This window comes from Rousettus aegyptiacus, unplaced genomic scaffold (assembly GCF_014176215.1).
Source record: "Rousettus aegyptiacus isolate mRouAeg1 unplaced genomic scaffold, mRouAeg1.p scaffold_m13_p_7, whole genome shotgun sequence".
Lineage (NCBI taxonomy): Eukaryota > Metazoa > Chordata > Mammalia > Chiroptera > Pteropodidae > Rousettus > Rousettus aegyptiacus.
Window position 1 is genome coordinate 84,178,568 of NW_023416310.1, and position 15,144 is coordinate 84,193,711.

Below are 15,144 nucleotides of genomic sequence, written 5' to 3' on the forward strand. Positions count from 1 at the left end.
GAACAGCACTGCTTCTCCATGCAGAAATCTATTGTGTTAAATATTTAAAGCGAAACTTCTTTTTGAAACTTTATCCATAGCAAAAAAAAAAGTAAATGTATCTTTTTGCTAGTCACCTCTGATAGTCATACATGCCTTCATGTTTGGTTCTCTGATGAGCCCCCGTTTTACAGGTATCAAGCTTAACTTTCCTTTTCCACATTCTAGGATAAATGAATCTGCAGAAAATTAGAGCAGAATGAAGAGGAAGTGATTTCTTTTGGTTAGAATGAAAAAAATTACCACCACACACATATCTGTACAGTGCCCTATATTATTAGAAACAAGCATGCAAGCTAAATAAGGAAGCCCACCTCAATGAAAAGAGGGAGGTATTTTTTCTTCAACTGGAATGAACTTCAGAGCAGAGCAGAGCATATATCTAGGATGAGAATGAATGCACAAATATGGAAAATGGCAAACAATACTAAAATAGCAAAGGATTACTATAAAAGAAATGGACTCTGCCACTGCCAGTCATGAAAATTGGAACAGAGAGAACTTCTGGGGGTGGGAGAATCCTTCTGTAAGAGCTTTTGACAACCAATGTGTTGCCTCAGTGTGTGGGTTTACTACATCACCCCTTTATATCATGGTTCGGCCACATCAGGGAGATAAACAAACGTTTAATGCTACATGCTTCTAGTAGTGGCAGATTGATTGGAAATCCCTCAAAAATGACCTGTCTGATAAGGTCATGGTTCCTGGAATAAGCAATTAGGTGCAAAATAAACACATCTTAGGGATTCATAACATGCACCGAGTGGCATCGATTGTAGTAATCTGGTAAATGACCTCACAATCGTATTCAGCAATAAACACGCGAGTGCTTTATCGTGCTTGTGGTGGACGACTGAGTGATGTGTTTTATCTACAGTGCCGATGATGCTCACCTTTTGACTCGATTAAGTGTGTATGTGAACAGGAATAAATTGGCGATTTAACTCCATTCTGGGATCCCCCAAACTACTGCCTCTATAAAACAGTGCCCTGGCAAGGTGTGGCCAAAGGGAAGTAGAATGTGACCATGTGAAAACATAATGACAGCCTGCCTTCACGTAGTCTTGTATCTGTTTTTCTCTTGACAGGAAGTAATACTCAAAAGGGCCGCGGACCTGGTGGAAGCACTGTATGGGATGCCACACAACAACCAGGTGAGCCGACGCAGCCTCGGACCTGCGTGGGCTTCCGCATTTGACGGAAGACCTCAGATTCCTTATTGTCATGAAAAAGTATAAAAAATAGAAAAGCCCTCTTGCTTGAGTTCAGAGTGTAAGTCATTAAGACATAACACTGCAAAGCTATTCAGTTCTTCTCTCTTCTTTTGTAAATTTTTTATTGCCTTTTCTACGGAACCATTTTCCCTGTGAGGAAAGGTACTCTGTTTAAAACGAATCTTCAGCAGGAATGTACATCGTAACGGAGGAAGAGAGTTACTGGTGATTTATTTTATTCCTTTCAGGTTTTCAAGCAAATTGAGGAGAAAAAGGAGGCCTTAATTTCTTCTCCTAAAAAGTATAACAAAAATCAGAATGTAATTGTCTGCTTTTAATTCAGAGAGCACCTCCTTGTATATGATTCAGATGACTCAGGAAGCTATGAATCTGACAAATTATTCATTCCTTTGTTGTATAACTTGAGTCAGTGTCCATGGGATACAGTCCCTCCAGTACTCAGGGACACAGTGTTGTCGACAGCCTGCCCTTAGCGTCAGCTGTGGAGGTGAATGGCAGTGGCTGTGTGTTTGTGTGTGGCCCCAGACCTCCCGTGTGTTACTGGTGAGGAAGAAAACCCCATGGCACTCTCATATGCTGTGAGGTGCTGTGGAGAAAAGGCAACGATAACGAGCTTTCCAAGTCAGACAGGCAGGTTCTGCGGCCCACCTCTGTCCTATACGGGTGTCTCCTTAAGCGAGGTCGTCGCTGCTCTGAGCCTCAGATCCCCCATTTGTGATATGGGCGTGGTGATGATGCGAATAAACTCACAGGTTTGTCGAGGGATGCAGGAGTTAATGAGGTTAACCACGGAAGGCCCTGCACATGGCTGATGGTGAGCGACTGAAAAATGGTGTCCCTGGGAGTGTGAATGGGGGCGCTAAAGGGGATATCCCCCTTACTTTTCAGGAGATCATTCTGAAGAGAGCGGCTGACATCGCAGAGGCCCTGTACAGTGTCCCCCGCAACCACAGCCAGCTCCCGGCCCTCACCAACACTTCGGTCCACGCAGGGATGATGGGCGTGAATTCCTTCAGTGGACAGCTGGCCGTCAATGTCTCTGAGGCGTCGCAGGCCACCAATCAGGGTCAGGAGCCTGCCTTTCTCCTTCCTTATTTCCCTGTCTTTTCCCAGACTCAGCTTACCCCCAACTCCCATTTATTTGACACAAAACAATTTTTATTTTATTTTATTTTTCCCCCGAAAGGGGAGATTCCTAGTTTGTGTGCATCAAATACGACTGTAGAATTTTGATGCTAGCTGTTATGTCTGGTAATCTGGTGGAGGGGGCTAGAGAGGACGCACACACTGAGCCATCTCTCCATTCGGCTTTTCACCGTAAACCGTGAATGACAGATCGCAAAGAGGGTTGGAATTAAAAAGTTCCGAGGGGCCAAAGCACATCGCCCTCGCCCAGGGAACAGGAGCCTGTTAACTTCAGGGTACGTCTCTTAGATTGGGGTTTATTTCTGCTCCAAAATGATCATTTATAGGCCCTGCATTGCCACTCCTCGTGGCCCTGCTAAGTATTTATGATCTCCTAAGACATGTGCCTTGCGCGCGCTTCCCATTTTAATCACAGAGCCAGCGCCACCAACCCACGCACGTGAATCACCGAGCCCTGCCCTCTGGAATGCGGCGAGGGGGCAGGAAACAGGCCCCTTCCCCTCCCCGAATCCCCTGGGACTGCCACCCATCCAGACCCCACCCTCAACCCTGGTCCCCCCCACCCCTTAGGTTTCACCCGCAACTCGAGCAGCGTGTCACCACACGGGTATGTGCCGAGCACCACCCCCCAGCAGACCAACTATAACTCCGTCACCACGAGCATGAATGGGTACGGCACCGCCGCCATGTCCAACCTGGGCGGCTCCCCGACCTTCCTCAACGGCTCGGCTGCCAATTCACCCTACGCCAGTAAGTAGAGACGTGTGTCCTGCATTGCTGCACGTTTCCCCTCAAAGGACTTGGCACCCTGCTGTGCGGCCCCCACCCCCATGCAGGTCCCTGACGGCTGGGGCCTCCCTCTGCCAGGCACTGAGGCACTGACCCAGGGGATGCTGATGGAGGCAGCATTGTCTCCAGCAGAAACCTCTGCCTTCCTCGCTCATCCCCTTCCCCTCAAAGCCTCTTTAACTGTCAGAATGATGCTGCAGCCCAGAGCAGCAGTATGACTTCATCGCAGGAGCCCAAGCTTGGAGTCAGATGGGAATGGGTTTGACTCCAGCTTCTACCAGTTACTAACTGGTGGCCCTGGGTAAGTCCTCTCCAAGCCTCGGTTTTCTCATCTGTAAAATGGGGAAGCAGCTAGTACCAACCCCATATAGTTGTGAAACTCTGGTAAAACAATGCATGTAATGAGCCTATTCCTGTGCCTGGCCCTTGAGAGGCATCGCAGCCAATCTAAGTAATAGTCATAACTATGGAATGATAATGCTGAGTGGCGCTGGTGGAATCGCACGGTAACCACCATCTAGAGCTTAAACTCTCTTAAGGAATACGGCTCCTTCGATTATTTTTAATGCTTGGAATTTCCCCCTTTGTGTCTGTTTGATATGCACTTTTTAAAAAAACCCCAACAAATGAAAAAAATACACTTTATTTTTTTCCAAAAATCTGGATACATGCAGGCGCACACGCATGAAATACTCGTTGGTGCCGGTGCCTGTCTTAAAGTTGTTTAGCTTAGAGGATTTTTGTTGTTGTTGTTGTTATAATGTCTAGATAACATCTGAAGGACCTCACTGAACTTACACATCTTTATGTGTAAGATGCCATGAAATGTGTCTCTACGATGTATTGATCTTCCTCAGAGGATTTTTAATGGATAACCAAGTCCACCTTGTACAGTGTGGGTGACTCTTCTGTTGTGTGAAATGTGGCCAAACTCTTAGACATCTGCAGAAGGACAGAGGTTGTGTTATAAATGAAAGAATATTCACGATTTTGTATTAAAAGGGTCATGGCCAAATATACTAAAAATTATGCTGTCTTTAGCAGTGAAAATGTGGAGTGCGCTAATCCTTTGCAAGAGTCTGACAGATCATGCTTAGCCTTTGGAAGATGTTCTTTTCTACAAGTAATAGTTAGGGCCGTTTGCTTCCTGTGTTTTTATACTCAGTCCATGCTCAATTTTTTTTTTATTTCTACTTTGTTTAGAATCAGCAGCTTTATTGAACATTTAAAATTCCCTCCAATAATCTGTTTACATTATGTCTGTCTGCTCGAGAGTCAATGTTTGAGGGCAGCTTCACATTAGATTTTGATTCATGGGAAGATTGTTTCTCATAGATCTATTATTTCAATGTTCTCCCATCTACTCGATCAGAAAATGTTTCAATCATGACCTGAAAATTAAAAGGTGGCATTGTTAATTAAATCAATAAACTAATTGCTATATTGTAGCAGTTCAATTTCAGGGCTTGGATTGCTCTGTCTTCTCAAGCCTGTGCAGACACCAAGCTACTTCAGCCTGAGATTGTATCTGTCAGACTGCAAAACTTTGAACATTTAATTTCCATTAATTGATTTCCTCAGCGCTCACAAATATAGTATTAAATTCTCAAATAGCTTCTCAGATGGGACGGTTTTATCTGCATAAATGCAAATAAAACAATAAACACAAAGCCCAGCTGATTTGAATTTTTGCCTCCATAATATTTAATTATTCATAAACCACTCAGGTTGAAAAATCCCACACAGAATGAAAAATAAAATAAGACATTCCACTGGTGAACACGCTTTCTGGTATGGAGGCTGATAACTAATAACGTTATAACAAATGGAATTGCTCGACTATATTTCACCCCTTCCTCTGTTAACCACCCCCTCCAAACTCCCCACCTCTAAATACACATAATGATCGCATTTGCCAACGAGATTAATTGCCTTCCTCAGTGAACCAGCAGGATTTCAAGTCTACGAATATTTAAAAATCAAACCTCCAGTGCGGGAGTTTTGCAATTTAAATGGGTGTTATTATTGAGCGTATTCTCACATTTACAAATCCTAAGAGATGTATAAAAATGCTGGCCTCATTAAAAGAAAAAGTACAGTTTAGAAAATGTTTGTGGAAACTCTGAGGATGGCGGCTCCGCGTTCTCCTTTAGAAAGCATTCGGTGCGTTTGGATTGTACAGTGCTGAGAACTGATTGCAAGGGGTCACTTCCCCTGATGGTGGTTGCTCCCTGTGACTGATTCCCACTGCCCTAACTCTCTAAAGTCAGTAGGCCAAGGGTAAGGCCACCTGAACAGCAGTTAGGACCCCGGTAGGCTCATGGGAAGGCAGCCTTTTCCCCAGCTGTTTCCTCTGCAGGGTAGAGCACTGCATTTGGGTTTGGTTCATGGCTTCACCATATTCTACCTATGGCCCTTGGGCAAGTCACTCGACTATTTTCTGAGTTTCCGCTTGCTCGGTTTGCTCAGGTACATAAAGGAGGTAATAAACCCCAACTTAAGCTTGTTCGGCCAGTGACGTAAGATGAAAAAGATGTGAAGAGTCTTGTGAATGATAAAGTAATGTGTGTTGTTTGTAATATAATGTGGACAATAATATAGTAGAAGGAAGTGCCTAGAATTTGAATTAAGTGCCTGCGAATCATTGGACAGCATTCATACTTTTCCCCCAGGAGACGGCGGAGATAAGGTGAGTGGATGAAAATACTAGTCTTCAGTGTAGAGGATTTAATGTGTGCAAAGTCTGTCTCCTAAAGTAACCGAGAGATTATTAGCCACAGACGAAAGGCCACGCTTGGTAGGGAAGGTGCATCTGCTTACTCTTTCCTATCCCCGGGCAGCCAGGCGCTTCCTCTGAGTTGCCGAAGTTAGTTCTTCCACCACTGATAATCCGCATCCCCGCTACTACCAGACCATGAGTATTTATCTAAGGCTCCTATCCTATTGCTTGTTAATTCACGAACATGTATGTACTGCACCATGGAGGATATCTGGGACTTTGACTTGTGGCTCTGCATCAGTCACAAGTGTTGCATGCGGCGTTCTGTTTAGCCACCCTGCCTCCTACCTACAAGAATCTGTGTTGTGGGGCATTAAGGCACAATCATATCCTTAAGGAACTCACAGCCTCGTAGGGAGGAGGGCACACTCACACACCACCATCTGCCAGGGGCTTCGGCTGGAATCCTGGCCTTACCTTTAATCTCCCTTCTTCCTCACACCTCTCGTACCATCAGGGACCGTGGCCTCGCAGGCCGCCCTCCTCCTAACTATTGTATCTTCAGCCCCTAATGTTAGGTCAGGCTCCACCTGGGATGCTTCCACTGACACCTCCTCTGTGAAGCCTTCTCTGGTTTCCCTTTTCTGCCTCCAGAGTCAGCTATGCTCACCTTTGTTGGTATTTTGTGCTGTTTTACCCCTTATTAAAATCCAGGCACTTTGCTTCCTGGCCTGGGACACCCCGGTGTCTAACATGCTCTTGGCACATAGTAGGCCCACAGCAAACAAGATCACTACCAACGAAAGGCAGCACGTGCCAAGTATCCAATGATGAAAGTGGCCAAGATCCTGAGAGTTCAGGGAGGGCTCATGCCAGAAGAGCAGCCTGAGCGGGGAGGCCAGGGCGAGGGCCGGGCCTGAGCCACCTTGCCTCAGGATGCCAGGAGAGAAGCTGATTTCTGCTTTCCCATTGCCCCTCCCAGTCGTGCCGTCCAGCCCCACCATGGCCTCCTCCACAAGCCTCCCCTCCAACTGCAGCAGCTCCTCGGGCATCTTCTCCTTCTCACCAGCCAACATGGTCTCAGCCGTGAAACAGAAGAGTGCTTTTGCACCAGTCGTCAGACCCCAGGCCTCCCCGCCTCCCACCTGCACCAGCACCAATGGGAACAGCCTGCAAGGTAAGTCCCAGACCCCACCAGGCCAACCCGATGCCCTGACTTCACGCTGTTAGGGCCCGAAGCGGGTGCGTCACTGCTGCCGAGGGGATCAGCCTTAGGCCTGCCTGCCTCTCTCTGCCCTCATCTCTTCTGTTCTTTTGTGCTCACTCTCCTCGGCCCTGGCTCCTGGCCCTACACATCCCTCCGCTGCTGGAGTTCCCAAGCAGTCCTCTTTCCAGCTCCAGCAATTCCGCTCCGGCCCGGGGTTTGCTTGAGAGTACTGTTTCCGCTCACTAATGCCATCGTTTCTCTTTTCTCCTCTCTCATTCCCTGTGGTCGCCATACTCAGACCAGTCTTTTGTGGACTCTAGCAAGTTCTCCACTGCAGGGTCTCTCCCGGGACTGGCCTTCTCCTGAAGTAGGTCACTCAGCCTTCCCTTTCTGTTGCCTGTGTCAGATTGAACGTGTGTGGGGGTGCTGATGGGGGGGGGGGTGAGCCACGGCCTGAGCGGAGCCCCGAGATTATAGCTTCATAGACCAAAGGCCCAAGACTTACTACTGGGAATCAGAAACCTCACACCACCACAAGTGTATTCTGGTTCATAGTGAAAGTGTTCGGTCTTTCCCCCACCATGGACTATAGAAAATAATAGTGCCGACAAGAATTGAGGTGACCTTTCAGTTCATTGAGAAAAAGCCCCGCCCTTTTAAAATGGGTCCCGCATTTCTGATGTTTATCCTGTGTGCTGGCATTTCGTTGTGGTGTTGACCTGCATGACCTCGTTCGCTCTCCCACAGCAAGGCTGTGCGATAGGTACTCACAGGTCCTACTTTGTAGATGAGAAAACTAAAGGTTAGGGAGGTGATGAAATTGCTTGGCTTCCAACAGCTGGTATGTGGCAGAAGCTGGTTTCAAACTCAGGCTCAAAAATTCATCTCCTCTTTCTAACTCCCAAGCACTTTATTACTCAGAGGAGGTAAAAAGGGCATGTCCAGGATTTCTAAGGCAGCTGGCGGGGAAATAACATTGGCGAAGTGACTGCTACCCTTTTCTGAGCACTGACCAGGCGCTATGCTACGCGGTGAGAGTCCTTTATTTTATTTAATCCCCACATCTACCTGACTACATGTGAGAACTGTTATGATCTCCATTGTACAGGTGGTAAAACGGAAGCATATGGAGAGTAAATACCTGCCCACAGGCCTAGCCAGTAAGCAGTGGAGAGGAAGGCAAACCTGGCAGGGGCTGTGCCCCTAGGCCCTGTCCTCCCCAGCTTCCCATGGTGGCTTCCTTCAGTGGCCAGCACGTCTGTCATCACTGTTGGAGTTCAGCCAGGGAGGTTGGAAGGGTCAGGAGGGCAGCATAGCCGTCTGGGACTTCTCAGCTCGAGTTCTTCATATGTATGTTTATTTATGTCTATATATACTCATACTCTGCATGTTGGATGCTTACATTAATGTAAACTTACGTCGATATTCCTGAAAATCCTATGAGGTCAGTACTATTCCCATTATATAGATGAGGAAATTAAGGCCCGACCTGCTTACGGTCGCAGAGGTAGGAATGATGGAGCCCAAACTGGATTGACGCTGTGGGACGCCGGAACCCGAGCTCCACGAAGCGTTGCTCAGAAACCCGCCGGTGGGTCTGCCCAGCACAGCCAAAGCCAGGACCCGGCATGGCGCGCCCGTGCCCCTCCCGTGAACGTACGTTGGCAAAGCCATCTCCTCAGAGGGGGGAGGAAGGTAGCCTGGCTGTGGAGGTCCAGTTTGGGCAGCATGGTTCACGATAGGAAATGCCTATATCCACAGAGGGCAGCCCCCTACTCATGCAATCCGACTTTTTCAGCTAAAAATCATGCTTCGCCACCCTCACTACACCTCAGCTGGCAAACTAGGGAGACGATGCTTAAGTGAACATAACGAACGTATAATGGGTTTAAATAAGGATAAAACATAGGGAAAGCGGAAGTCCACTATATCTGAGTGGCCAGTCACAACCTTTGCTGAACACGGAGTTGACATCAGGAGTTTGTGACCAATAGGGTTTGTGAACAGCAGTCGACGGGTGGTACTTGAGATGGAAAGAAGGTCTGTGGCTCTTGGAAGGTCAGCCGCCATAGCACAAGCCGACAGTGACCTAAGTGGGCAGCCTTTCTGTGAGGCTGTCTTTCCATGCCATGCGGACCAAGGAGGGAGCCGGAAGGGACTGAAAACAGGGGCGAGGCCGAGATTTTAGAATCTCTTGGATTTAGGGAGCATCTCGTGGTGTAGGGTGTGTGCGCGCTTGTGTGTGTTTTAGTAATCGCGACATGGCTTCGAGACAGGGATGCTTACCAAGTTTGGGCGCTTGTCATCCCCAGGGCGTTTCTAACCCAAGTGTGCACTCTAAAAGCACCGAGACTGTCCTCCGCTTCTGGTTACCAGCCAGGGCTCCACTCGTCCGTCACACTCCTAAGACACAACTGCACAGCATGGAGGGTGTGGGGACCAACTCAGAAACACACTTTCTCCGGATTTGCTACTGCAGACGGCATTGCCCTTTCCTTCTGACTGAGCCTATGTCCAGGAGGTTCTTTCTGGTAGTTTTTCTTTTTCCAGTGCTGTCACATACCAATTGTCCCTGCTTTGGGGGATGGCAGTGGGGTAGAGAAATTAGTCAAGTTAACTGACATATTTTTTAAGCCGTCCTCCTGCCTGCCCCGGCCCGCTGCACACCCGGCCTCGACACTCACCAGGCAAGGCGCACGAGTGTGCCTTCACCTCGCGCGCAATCCCAGCAGCCTGTGCGCTACGCCATTATTTCCAAGGCGCGCCCGCTTGGGGCTTTGGGTATCCCCTGAGAACAGTGACAGTGTGACAGTGGGCTCCTAGACCTATAACTGAAGAGTTACTTCAGCTTCCTAAACTCCACCTCTTCTGTGAAAAAGGGCACAGGCGGGTACAGAATTGGGGGTAGGACTCCCTGCAGTGCTCTGTCCGATCCTCCTCCTTGTCATTACAGGGACACCCGCGTCATCCGGGCCCACCTCGTTCAGGACTGTGATCATTAAGACAGGACAAGTGACAAAGGAAGAGTTGGTTAAGCAAATTGGCCATGTAAACAAGATTAGAGGTGACACATTTAGGCGGTTTAAGTGTTTTAAAGGCCTATTACCTCCAGCTACCACTCCACTAATTGTACCTCATTCTGTTATTTTATTTATTTATTTTTATTTTTTTGAAAGCCAACTCCTTAAAGACCTTTTATCTCTGGCATCCCTTTCTGGTTGTTCCCCAAGGAAGAAGCACTGCAGTCTCACATGCTGCCGCTGCTGATAGTCACAGCTGCTAATACGAGGGGCCTTGTTCCCAGCCTGGCTTCTGCATTACCTCAGCTTTCCAGCCAGCCTTGGATGCAGGCTGTTTATTGTCCCCATTTTACATATAAAGAGACTGAGACTTAGAGCCAAGATGGCTCATCCAGACTTGCACAGCCAGCAAGTAGGAGGAGCCTGGGGTCAAAACCCAGGGAGACTGACGTCATGGAAGCCCCTTGTGCCATATGGCCATACTATATTGCCATACTATATTGAAGTCACGGGGCTAGGTCCATGTGGACTGCAAAATCCTGACCTGAAAAACTTTCTCTGTATTAGAAGAATCACAACGCTACAGTAAAGAAGGCAGATCTGTCTGGGAGAGGCTGGGCGCCCAGCCGTGGAAGTTCGGAGGAAGGAAAGAATTAGGGAGAATTCAGAATAGTCTTGTGGAGAAAGTTGACTTTGAACATGGCCTTAGAAGTAGGCCTTGGGTAAAGGGAGATGGGGGGAAGGGCGTTTTAAGCAGAAGGATTAGGGATAACCTGAGTGGAAGGGCCATGTGCAGTATCCAGTAAGCGCTTGGCATCCTGGAGCCCGGGTGGAAGTTTTTTAGGACAAAGCAACTCTCATCTCAGTACTTCTGGGGTCTCCAAAGATGTTCTGTTAAAAAAATTAAAATGTTGTGGTCAAACAAATCTAGAATATGGTGCTGAATGAATCACCGTCATAAAGATCTGTGATGCACCTAAGTTTATTAAAGACTCTGAGACACCCCGCAGTTCAATAGAGAAAGGGCTACTCCACTTAGTTTTCTAAACTTCTTTACCCACAGAATGCTTTCCCAAATGTTAAGACCAATGACCATCCCAAGAAGAACTCTGAAAAATGAAGCTGTATTTCAGATTTAAAGAGAAAAATGCAGAGAAAACTTCTCCCATCTTTCACTAGGTGGTCATTGATAAAGCCTGAGCCTAGACTCCCCAGGTGTGTCTGTTCGCACAGGGCAAAGACTTGAGTCACTTAGCATGCTCATTGGTGTGGGGACATCCTCTCCCTTCTCCCAAAGCCGACGCCCCCTAGAGCATGGATTCTGTGCAATTTCAGGCCTCAGAGGACTTCATTAAACGAGAGAGAACCGCAATGTCACCAGGCCATTGGACCTTCCCCCAATGCAGCGATTTTAAACCCTAATCATGTCCTAGACAGTCTCTGCAGTGAAAAATAAAATTAAAAAAAAGGCCAGAGTAATTTCACAGAGACCGTACCCACATACTGGTCTGTCCATCTCCCCACTTTGTTCAAGCTCAGGCTGGACAGCCCCACGTAGCTCTGGATGTCATGCAGTCTGGTAGAGTGAATCTTGTGGACTTGTATTTTTCTCAATGCACGTGTTCAATTTTTGCAAGATCTTCCCATTTTGTTTCTGGTTAGCTCATAGTTCTAACTCATGTGGTGGTTCGAGGAAGGCCACATTCCATCCTGTCACTCCAAAGTCTCCCAGCTCTGCAAAACTTTCCATTTTGTCTTATTCTTGCCAAAATGTGGAAACCATATTGAAAAAGGCACTGCCTTTCAAACCAACAGTTTTCCGAGCTTCTGTCACAGGACGTGGTCACCCGGCTGCCGGGGAAGATGGCAAAGCCACCTTGGTCTTGGCGAATGTTGCTTCCTGAGAGTATTTTGTCCTCATGGAAATCTTCATGGGCCGCACTTGGGCAAGTCAATATGCCAGCGGCATTTCTGGAACATTCCGGGCTTCAAACACTCATCTCTCTCACCCACATAAGTAATCGTGAGGGTTGCAGCCCTGAGACAAGAAAAACAGCTCCCAGCAACCCTGGGAGCATCCCCGTAGTCCTGCAGTACAGTTTGTTTACGAAGAAACCTCTGTGGAGGTGCCTAAGCTCAGAGGCCACAAATGGTGATTTTTTCCCCTCCTGAAATTTACTCCTCAGTATGGGTTCTGCATCTGGAATTTTGGAAGTCACTGGTGAGATTTAGGAAGCTATAACCCCCTGATGTAATATGCAAAATTCCAGGTGTAGGTACCTTCTGGAAAGAGGTTCCATGGCGTCTGTTATTCTCAAAGAAATGTGAGAGCCAGCAAAGGGGAAGGAAGGGAAGCAGGCGCACCACAGCCACCCCCTAGACACCTTCGGATATGCTTGCTTGTTTTTTAATTTTAATTATTTGCTAACTTGCACGAACTGGGCTATTTCTTTCTTTCCCTTTTTAATCCTTATTTTTACCTTCTCTTGAAATAAGTCAGAAGACCCGGTGTCTGCGGGCAGGCATTCCTGCACAGGGCAGCATTCGGTCGTCGCTGAGTCGCTGCCCGCCCTCGAGAAGGCATGCCCTTGGCAGCGTCACCTCGGGCCCTTCTCAGGGAGGGCACTTTGCTCCCAGCTGGGCTCTCGGCGCAGTGGAGTTTGCCACCCCTGTATTCCAGATTAAAAAAAAAAAAAAATGCTGTTAGCTACGGACTAGCACATCAGTTAGCTTTGCTTTGCAACTCTTAATGTGGCCCTAGTAGAGGTTTAATTTAATTAATCTAGCACATTATGCCAGGTATCAAAACACTGCTTAGGTCATTTATTTTTCTTTTGCTTTTTTTAAATTCTGGACATCCAAATGGGATGCTTTCAGGCCCCAACTGATACGTGCTGACTCAGCCCACTGACCAAATCAGCAGGAAGTTTGTCAGTTTTCTGCTTGGCTTTGCATCACCGCCTGATTTAACCGGGTGGGTGTGCTGCAGGTGACCACCCTGTAATGTCAGGCACACAGGCTTAGGACTCCCACCAACAGCCCTGCCTTTAAGAAGGGTGCCTGGACCCCCCTGCAGCTTGGATGTCAAGACCCTTAGGGAGGTGGAGTCTGCTGAGCTGTCATGATGTGAAGACCCCTCCTCCTGGCCTTTGGAGCTACAGCATCTTGAGTTTTCAGGTTAAGGCTTGGTTGAAATACTGAGCTCCCTGATTCAGTTAAACCCAGGGCTCACTCGAATCTTAGGGGGACTGCATTTCCAGCTGATCCCAGATCTTTGGGGGTTTAAGTTGGTCTGCACTTGGCAAGAGACACTTCCTGTTTCTAAGAAAAATGGCTTTTGAGGGCTTAAGAAAAAGGCTCCAGGAGCTTTTGGACTGCAAAAGGGCTCTTGCAAAACAACATTTGGATGATTTACGTGTAAATGAATCAGAAACATGTGGATTAAATTTCCTTGTGAATACAGATGGGTTTAAAAATTAACGGAAAAAGTGTTTGGCAAAATACTTTTTTTTAATTGAATCTAAAATGTCAGGGGTGGGGAGAGACAAAGCAGGAGGGGAATAAGGGTCACCTGGCTCAGGGCCTCCCCTAGCCTCCCATGTCTGCTGCAGGATTTGTGTTAGCTGGGTTTGATTTTTTTTTTAAATGGCACATTCTTTCAGACATGAGATTTGGGAAATGAAGAGGGACACTACCTAGGTGCAGTCATCACTGACAAGAACATTAATTTAGGTTTAGAATTACCAGTAAAAAGAAAGCAACGACTTTCTCTCTTTACCTGACAGGACGCTAAGCCATCATTGGAAGCCAAAGATGGCTGCCTCTTGCTTCTAATGTAAGCATCTCTCTCCTCTCGACATGTTTCTAAGTCGCCACACTGTTTTTCACTCGTCTTCTGAACACCCCTTAATCCTCACGCCCATCATGTGAAGTGTGCTGCAAGGGATGGTTCCTATTGGATATGAGGAAACAGCTCAGAGAAGTTAATCAGTTAACACATGGTCACACAGCTAGTTTAGCCACAGAAGGGATGGGTTAGAAATAATAGCAGCTAATCTGTTAGGCCTTTCCTAGGAGCTGAACCTGGGCCAAGCACTTCACATATGTCATTTTACTTAAATCTTCACCAACCCTAGTAATATTACGGCACTGGCAAATACCGATGAACTGCGTTTTCTATCTGAGGAGGCAGAGGTTCAGGAGACATGGCGGGCAAAGCCAGAGGTGGGGTGCCAGCCTGTCGGAGCCCACGTTCTTCTGAAGACCAGTCTGTGTTGCCTTCTGACTCTGTAGACTTTGAAAGATTTCTAATAACCCAAACAACTTTCCCCTTTCCCAGGATCAAACCCCAGCTTTCCTAAGCTACAATTTTCTAGGGCCAGGTTCAGACCATTCCAGAAACCCAGGCATAACCGTGGTATAGGAGACATCCCGGAGCCTCATGCAAACCTGCCTTCTCCTCCTCCTCCACTCCTTCTCCCAACTTCACGGGCCCCTTGGATGACGCCCGCGGTAGCTGGCAGTTGCTTTTCCCACGTGTGAGCCCCGAAACGAAGGCGCCGCTCCGATGGCTGCTCTGGGGATCAGTCTTGGAGCTAAAAGCACAAAAAGAGCCATGGTGTTATGTAGGAAGTGCTGGCAGCAGGGATGGACCAGGTTTTCATTTTATATGTTGAAAGTGAAGGGTGGCGGGGGGGAGACACTGAAAACTCTCACTGTTTTGCAAGTTTGGGACTGCAACTTACCCCGTGGTATTCAAACTATGCAACTTCCCGGTTATGTTTTAAAATTAAAATCAGATTTGGGGGGATGTTTAGGATCTTCTGTTCTGTTAAAGATACACACACAGGCTGATATATTAACATCTTAATGAAGTACATGTATTTTTTATACAAAAACTCATTTCAGGGAAGATGAGAGCAGTTGTGGCTAATAGTCAACGAACATAGTGGTGTGTGGATGTTTTTTTCCCTCTCTCTCTCTCTCTCT

The 15,144-nt window shown here is 47.4% G+C and overlaps 1 protein-coding gene and 1 long non-coding RNA gene across 13 annotated transcripts in view; one reads left to right on the forward strand and one right to left on the reverse strand.

Annotated features, from left to right (window-relative positions):
- Nucleotides 1–15,144, forward strand: part of EBF1 (EBF transcription factor 1) — a 369,063-nt gene that overhangs the window by 350,622 nt on the left and 3,297 nt on the right. For 8 of the 11 annotated variants that reach the window (XM_016167041.2, XM_016167042.2, XM_016167043.2 and 5 more), the window contains exons 12-15: nt 1,128–1,193; nt 2,163–2,340; nt 2,991–3,170; nt 6,911–7,105. In XM_016167041.2, the coding sequence (XP_016022527.1) occupies nt 1,128–1,193; nt 2,163–2,340; nt 2,991–3,170; nt 6,911–7,105 (619 nt within the window). Of the gene's footprint in view, nt 1–1,127; nt 1,194–2,162; nt 2,341–2,990; nt 3,171–6,910; nt 7,106–7,433; nt 8,378–15,144 lie in introns of those variants that run through there. The other 3 variants (XM_036224245.1, XM_036224247.1, XM_036224246.1) reach the window with 2 other exon arrangements.
- LOC107521894 overlaps nt 9,782–15,144 on the reverse strand; it is a 278,462-nt gene continuing 273,099 nt past the window's right edge. Inside the window, exons 7-9 of one of the 2 annotated variants that reach the window (XR_001599670.2) lie at nt 13,934–14,750; nt 12,636–12,824; nt 9,782–11,046 (exon numbers count right to left, since the gene is read on the reverse strand). This is a non-coding gene — a long non-coding RNA (uncharacterized LOC107521894). Of the gene's footprint in view, nt 12,825–13,933; nt 14,751–15,144 lie in introns of both variants that reach the window. The other variant, XR_004951909.1, reaches the window with a different exon arrangement.